The 7815-nt window shown below is 44.8% G+C and overlaps 1 protein-coding gene across 1 annotated transcript in view; it reads left to right on the plus strand.

Annotated features, from left to right (window-relative positions):
* The window catches only part of NEU1 (neuraminidase 1), a 105963-nt gene extending 100634 nt beyond the window's left edge, over nucleotides 1–5329 (plus strand). Inside the window, exon 6 of the mRNA XM_086924558.1 lies at nucleotides 4727–5329. Coding sequence (XP_086780684.1) covers nucleotides 4727–4944 — 218 coding nt within the window. The 3' untranslated portion in view covers nucleotides 4945–5329. The remainder of the gene's footprint in view (nucleotides 1–4726) is intronic.
* Nucleotides 5330–7815: the final 2486 nt, after the last annotated feature.

A 7815-nucleotide genomic window follows, 5' to 3' on the forward strand; every position in this document is an offset into this window, starting at 1 on the left:
GGGCGCCAAAAAAAGGTTGGGCCGTGCAAAAATGTACCATCTCTCGATGGGTTGTCCTTTGCATTAAAATATGTTATTGCTTGGTGAAAAAGGAGCCTCTAGTAGGGCTGCGCTCCTACTTCACCAGGGTGACTGCAGCCACTACTGCTTTGGGACGTGGAGTTCCCCCTCAGTGACATCTGCCAGAAAGCCTCATATGCATCTCTGCACATGTTCACAAAACACTACTGCCTGGAAAGCCAAGTCCTGAGAGACGGCTTCTTTGACGTTCAGTTCTCCAGGACTTTCTGGTGTGAACTTAGTTTGCAGACCCACCTCAGGGGTTGGTATTACTCGGGTATCTCTTCTAATGTCAGGAATCTATAACTAATAGTCTCTTTCAGATGAACAAGTTACTTACCTTCGGTAACCATATATCTGTAAGAGACAATATTAGTTATACATGGTCTACCGCCCCACCCATCCTCCCCATTCTGCAAACTGACTTCTAAGGTAAGGGACTCTTTCTTGGCACTAGTTTTGTGCACCAGTGGTCAGTGTCTTGCATGGCTCTGCGCTTCTGGTGTGGAATGTTGTGTAAAGAACTGACGTTAGCATGCAGGGGCGCCGTCTAAGTAGATATCGCGACGTCATCCCGTAGATCACGACGAGGAACGCAGAGTCGACAGATGCCACCTACAGACACGCAGGGGTACTGCTCCGAAAAAATTTCTCCGGATCCAGTCTGACTTCTGGGGGTAATTCTAAGGTAAGGAATCTATAACTAATATATGTCTCTTACAGTTGTATAGTTACAGAAGGTAAGTAACGCTGTTCTGCACCGCCAATATAACTGACTGGATCTGTGCCGACCAAGCCCCTGTTCTGTCACTTGGAGTGGTGTCAGAACTGCACGGCTACTCTGAGAAGTCCCTTCTGACCTCAGACCTTATGCAACTCACCGTGTCTGAAAGAGGGTCATCGAATGACTAAATCTGCCAGCGATGCCGTTTCTTTCCTGCCTGCCAGCCAGACTCGGAGTAACTTCCTCCGCAGCTGTTGTTTAAACAGCTGGGACAGAGTACCAACACACTCTCAACCAGCAAGTCTTCTTCTCGGAGGAAGGAGCCTTCAGCCTGCAACAGAAAAGCACTCTCATTGGTGAGATTTACATAACCGGACTAAGTCTGCTAAACTGGGCGTACAAACTCTAAACTAGAGGAGTAGCACTGTATCTGTACTTTAAACCTGCCATACCTTACACTTTAGGATACAACTTAGGAGAAGGTTGGAGGAAGGGTACACTGTACCCTGATTAGAGTAGTCCTATTCATACCTGGATATTGAAGTGTGTAGTATTTTGTTTTTGACTGTATTTTTGTAATTCCTTTTTATAAAACAGAAGCATGCGGTTAGGCAATCAGTTATTGTGCTGCTGGGTGATTGTTGAGTTCTGAGCGTTGTTCACTTCCACACTTCTTGCATGAGAAGCCGGTGACTGCTCGCCCAATCTACCCGAGAGTTAATTGTGGAAAGGTTTGCTGAGCAATTGTAGGATGGACTCCAGGACACCATTAGCAAACCATCTCAAACCACAACAGCTGGTGTCCAGTATACCTTGCCTCTCCTGTGAAATCCCCCCAGGCATCCAAATGGGGTCTGATTCTGTTGTATCGGTTTAACCTGAGACATGGCGATTTTTGTTGAATGATTGTGTTTCTAGAGCCATTCTTTTGAAGTGCACTTTCTGGCATATGAGCTTGGTTCACCTGTGCTCCCTGATCAGGGATACACATTCGTATCACCCTCAAGCGCACTCACACTTATCTTGGGGAATAGCTCAGCATCTCTGGTGTCTCTCAGCACATCCAGAGCCAGGCCACCATTTGACTTGAGAATAAAAAAGTGTAAAGAGAAACAAGGCAGCAGGACCTTTCTCCAACAGAGATCCACACAGGATCTGGAACAATTTCCTCCGTATTGTTAAGGACTCCCCCCATCGCTGCTCCAATGTATGAAAGAGTGGAAGACACGCCTCTTTAAAATACACCTCATAAAGCAGTTCAAATCCAAAAGCTAGGGACCTCTCCTATCGCTTGTTGATTTTATGATTGCCTTTGTCCCTGTACAGCGCCCGCTGCATTTTTGACTAGAGTGTACTTTACACATGCATACATAACATTTTTATAAGATATATTGTAGAATTTATATAGCTATTACTACCCCGATGTGAGGCGCTGATGCGCTTACCCTGGCAAGGAGCACACCATGCTCTGATTATTATTTGTAATGTGCTGGCCTCTGTGATAATTCTTATGTTTATGATTTCTTTATATTCTGGGTGCATGCTTATATGCCATTTGTATCGGCGGGTGATCCACTTTTGACATTGTAAGGATCTGGGGAAGCTGTGGCATAAAGAAAGAGGCAAGAGGTTGATCGGCCAACCTGGAGGCTCTGGGTTACACTCATCCCTAGGATGACTTCATCATAAGTTCTTAACTGCAAGGTGTCAAGTAAAAAGAGTATTTTGCTGTGCATGGCTTTCAGACCTATACTAACTTATTCAGTGGCCAACAATGTGTGGGAGATCTCTTTAGCCATTATATGCTTATGCAAAAGGTATAAAATGGTCAGGTGTGGGTATGGGCCACATGGGCAATTACACGATTGCAGAGCTATTCTAGTTATTTTTTCGTAGAAGTAAGGGCAGGTGTCTGACATAGAGAGGTTACCAGTGTCTGTCAATATTTAAGCAGCTGGCTAACGGCATTGATACACAACAGGTGATGGAAGGAATGCTTGAAAATAGTCTAGCCACTGGTAATCCATTTGGGTAGCATTCCAAATCATGTTTTTGTGGTCACTGTACCGCTCTGTACAGAGAGGCCTGACTAACGCACATCCGTACTAACCCGGCTTCTCACAGAAAGTCCATCCCAAACTGCCAGGCAAGGCCCCTCCAGAAGTGTCCACAAGCTACCTCATTCTAGTTTCAACCTTAATAGGCCGTGTCAGTGAGGTAGAGCTTGGACCCTTTGGCACAGAGAGCGGGGCCTGTACTGGTGTGCACAAGGAAGGGTTCTGTCTAGAGAAGCAGATTAGGTGAAAAAAAGAAGGGCATGGACTGCCACCCAGAAGGATTGGCAGTGGTTTAGCCTATATGCAAGCATTCCCCCCACCACCCTTTGTGTCTTTGAACACAATATTAGCCATAGTCTGCATAGGTTGGCAGTAGGTTGCAGTTCCAGGTTTTGGGCAGAAGTAGTAGTCTGGATTTAACTCCGAAACTGCCAGCTTCACACCTCTTGTATGATTCAGTGTATGCATGTATACTTCATATTTTGATTGTCAAGGAGTTTCAGACTTTTGTCTTTTGGCCTGAGAATGTGGAACCTCTTATAGATTTGTATTTACTACGAGGTACGACAATTTGTTGTGCTAATCTCAAACATAGTGTCCCGTTTTGTGAGTATGCTGTAAACTTCAACCATGGGAGGCTGTGTGAGCAGTGAGGGGGGCCTTGACCATTGATCGCCTAGCTATGGGTATCCTGTGAAGGGCAAGTATGAATGGTGAGATGTATTCTTTGAGGGTGTAGGCTAGGTCTTGCCTTGGCCTTCTGGATGTTTTGTTTGTGTCTGTATGAGGTCCGTAGGAGACTACTTTGAGATTATTACGGTGAGAACAGCTTGTCGCTTTTGTTGGTATGCAAGGTACAGTAAGATAAGTCTTAGTCTTTTTATTGTGCTGCTGAAGTCCGCCTGGTATCTGATTGGGAGACTCCAGAAAATCCAGACGGTGGCGGCCAAGCTTGCTCTAATGAGACCACGATGATCCTCAGCTTCTCAGGCCCTTGCGGACCTTCACTGGCTCCCAATATTACAGAGGATTCAATTTAAATCACTCTGTATTGTGTTTAAGGCTCTGCACAGTCTTGGGCCCAAACCGCGGCAGGTCAAATTTGGATGGTACGTTCCCATCCGTAGTCTCCGCTCATCCTCTGCCAAATTGGTGAAAGTGCCAAGGACTAGAAGAGCAAAATTGAGGGGGGGAGAGCTTTTAGCATTGCAGCAGCACGGCTTTGGAATAGCCTTCCCATGGACCTGAGACAGATGGAAGATCTGCTGCTGTTTACAAAGAAAATAAAGACTTGGCTCTACCCCAGAGTATAATATCAGTCCTTTATTTGCCTCTAATGCAGTGTGGCTGTTCTCTTCTGTATTGATGTTGTTAGGACACACGTTTCTCAGCGCCACGATACCCGCTGGGCCCCAGTGCGCTTTATAAGTACGAATAACATTAACATTAACATTGTGTAAAAGGCGTTCCTAGTGCCTCTGCTGACCTGTAGATTCAGGGATAGTTCTCAGTTCATGGTAAGCTCCCTTGATATGACTGGCAGACAACCAAATACTTTGGACCGCATGGTTGAAATTTGAAGTTTGTGTCTCTTCCTGCAAGGCATGATCTCATTTTCTATAGTGTTGCGTTTTAGGTGGTTATTTACCGTCGATGTGGAGGCTATCTATTGAATACATCAAAAAAAAGAAACCCCCCTTCCCCATAAATAACTGATTGTACGATTTAAAGAAGGCAGTCCTACAAGACCCCAGACTAAGACTAGGGCATGAGCATTGCTGTGGGATTCAGTGTTGTGGGTCCGAGGGTTTGAAATATCTCTGACTGTACCTGATGGACGTTGTTTCTCTTCTCACAGCATTGTCTTGGCCCTTGGTCTCCCCAGGTGTGAACTTGACCCTGCGTTGGAGCTTCTGCAATGGCAACTCGTGGGTGAAGGAGACGTCCCAGATCTGGGCTGCTGCCAGCGGCTACTCCTCCATGACAACGCTGAACCACACCATTGACGACGAACAGTACATCTATATCATCTACGAGAAGGGCCGAGTTGACATCACAGAATCCATATCCATGGCCAAAGTCAACATCTATGGGCTGTTATGACCTCCAAGGGCTCAGACGAGCTTCGCAGGCACAGTGGTAGCCCCGGTGCGAACTCTTGTCATGCTCTACTCTGCCATCAGGAAAGAGTAATAAAGATACATCATGAGTGGGATTGACTGTGCCACCGTGGACCATTCCATGCACTTGAACATGGGCAACGTCTGATGCCGCTATGACCACCCTAGGGGGAGAGAGAGCTGTCCACTTGTGAACACTTGCTACCTTGATATAGACTCTTCAGAGACAGGACTCTAGAATACCTCTTTAAAAACAAAAAGCACAATTAATGACAAAAAACGATAAATTTTAGAAAACAATGTTGCCTGTTTATTGTCTCTTTTTTAGGGGACAAGCGGTTTGCTTATAAATGAACTTCACCCTTAAATTTGTGCGGGAGCTGATATATCATACCACACCCAATTAATGATAGTTGAGTTGATTTATGTGCATAATGCAGACATTTGTGTATAAGCTGCAGGTCTGAATTCCTCTTCCTCCTTTCGAAAATGTAGAATCATATCCTATTAACATCAATCATGTGCATGACCTTCGAAAACAGTTAAATTATGGCTATAGAGTTGTTGACTAGGAATATTCATTGCACAGACAATCCTCATGCACAAACACCTGATGTTTGATGAAAAGCCAGTGGAGCCAAAACAGAACTGGGCTTGATGGAAGCAACACCAGATGGTTCTTGCCTGATGTGAAACAGAGCTAGTCCTGATTGGTACAGATAGTTTACCAGAGCTCCTTTTCCATAGGCTCTCTTCTGGGTTCTCACCAGTACCCCAGTCTCAATAGTACGAGCCTGAGAATCACTGTGGATCCGGAATGAGTGGTCATACCCCATGTTGGTGCGATAGAAGAAGGGAAACTTAAATCTCCAGCTTCTTGTATCTTCACCTCCCACAGATACACTCCAATAATAGTTACTGTATCACTAAAAGTGACTTTAATGAAACACATACAGGGCTTTTCTGTAAGCTGCAAGCCGTTTTCTCAAAGGAGAACCACCCAGCTTGTTTACAGATTTGGGAAGAATGATGACATAAGGCCTCCCTTACAAAGTCTGCACTGCTTTCTTAGGAACGTTCAAATGATATCTGCTAGAATCTCACCAGCTAATCTTAAAGTGTGCATTGCCGGATGAGGGCTTCATGTTTAGAGAAGTTGCTGGTGGGAAGACCAGACTCGCGGAGGACGGATGCTTCCCTGGAATGGCTGAAGACCCACCTAGTAAGTATCTCAAGAGTGATCAGTGATATGCTTTTCTTTAAGGCAAATTGAGATTGTGGGTCACCACTGTAGTCCTCACCCCTCCATTGACAAGCAGCCATGCTATGCATGTACTTGGCCACCATTCAAGATAGGAGGCCCTAATATGGAGGTTAAAATGTTGAAAATGGCAGATTTGACAGTTTCCAGAATCAGCAAAATGTGATATCCGCTCTGCCGATAATTAAATGTCCCATCTAAGCTTTTTCAGCTCCTCAAATTTGATGTCCTTTGAGGACTGATGAATCTATACCTGCGGGATCACCTCGCACTGATGAAGCCTCCTTATTTGAACCAGAGTTTCCTCTTTCTACGTAACATGTTCTTGCACACAGGCCCAAACCGCTTCTTTCATAGATCTGTGTGTATTTATGTGCAGGGCCCTGCTACCACGCGAACACATAGAGGTGCCTGTAGGCCACGCCTGGTTAAATGTATGGATGTGTTAATTAACATATTTTCAGTATGTCACTGACTTCTGAGCCAATTACCTTGAGTATGTAAAGGTGTATATATAATCTTGTATGCAATTACTATTTCTGGAATACTTTAACAATGTATTGCTTTGAAATTCTGTCTGGTGATGGATGTAAAATATTTCTTAAATTAGCCAGCCAATGCTGTGTCTTCGCTTGGCTTAAAAAAATAACACCTCGTCTTGTTAATGGATTTGTTCTCAGCAGGGAGAATAAAGATCTATGTTTTCAGAAACATCTGCCCTGCCTTATTAATGGGCTTCCTTTCAAAGGCAACAGGGTTCAAAGGGACAGAGAATTTGCCAGCAAACAAGGGTACATTGAGCAACAATTAATCATTGTTGGACCTGGGCCTCTTGGCAGGGTCATCCCTAAACTTTTTGCCTTCCTCCAATACTCTCTCTGACCTATTTTGTTTGGTTTAATGACTCTGGGCACTTTACCACTGCTGACCAGTGCTAAAGTGCATATGCTCTCCCTACTGAAAAGTGTACATGTGATTGATGTCCATGATTGGTTCATTGGATTTACTGTTAGTCCCTAGTAAAGTGCACCAGGAGTGCCAGGGCTTGTAAATGCCAATACTGCTAGTGGGCCTGCAGCGCTGGTTGCGCCACCCACAGAAGCAGCCTTAAAATGTGTCTAGGGTCTGCCATTGCAGAACCTGCGTGCAGTCTGGTACTGTCATGCTGGCTGGGCAAGTGCACCAACTTGCCAGCCCCTAAACCTTCCCTTAACTTCATATTAGTCACCCCTATGGTAGGCCCTAGGGCAGGGTGCATTGTAAGTGTAAGGTAGGACAGGCCCTGATGTGTGTGGCATGTCCTAGTAGTGAATTACAACCAAATTCGTTTTTCACTATTGTAAGGCTACCTGCTCCCTTTAGGCCAGAATGAGCTGCTGGAATTATTACACACTATAATACCAGCAGGCTCAGGGAACATGGTAGAGAGACATGTTTAGTATGCCTGAACTCAGAATAATAAAATACTTCTTTTAGTAAAGTTTATTTTAATATCCTGGGTTTGCAAATGCTACTTTTAGAAAGTTAGCATTTGCTTGTCCAACCATTTCAGCCCGCCTCTGCTCTTGTGTGTATCTGACTGTCTGAGTGTGT

Source organism: Lissotriton vulgaris, chromosome 5, assembly GCF_964263255.1.
Source record: "Lissotriton vulgaris chromosome 5, aLisVul1.2, whole genome shotgun sequence".
Lineage (NCBI taxonomy): Eukaryota > Metazoa > Chordata > Amphibia > Caudata > Salamandridae > Lissotriton > Lissotriton vulgaris.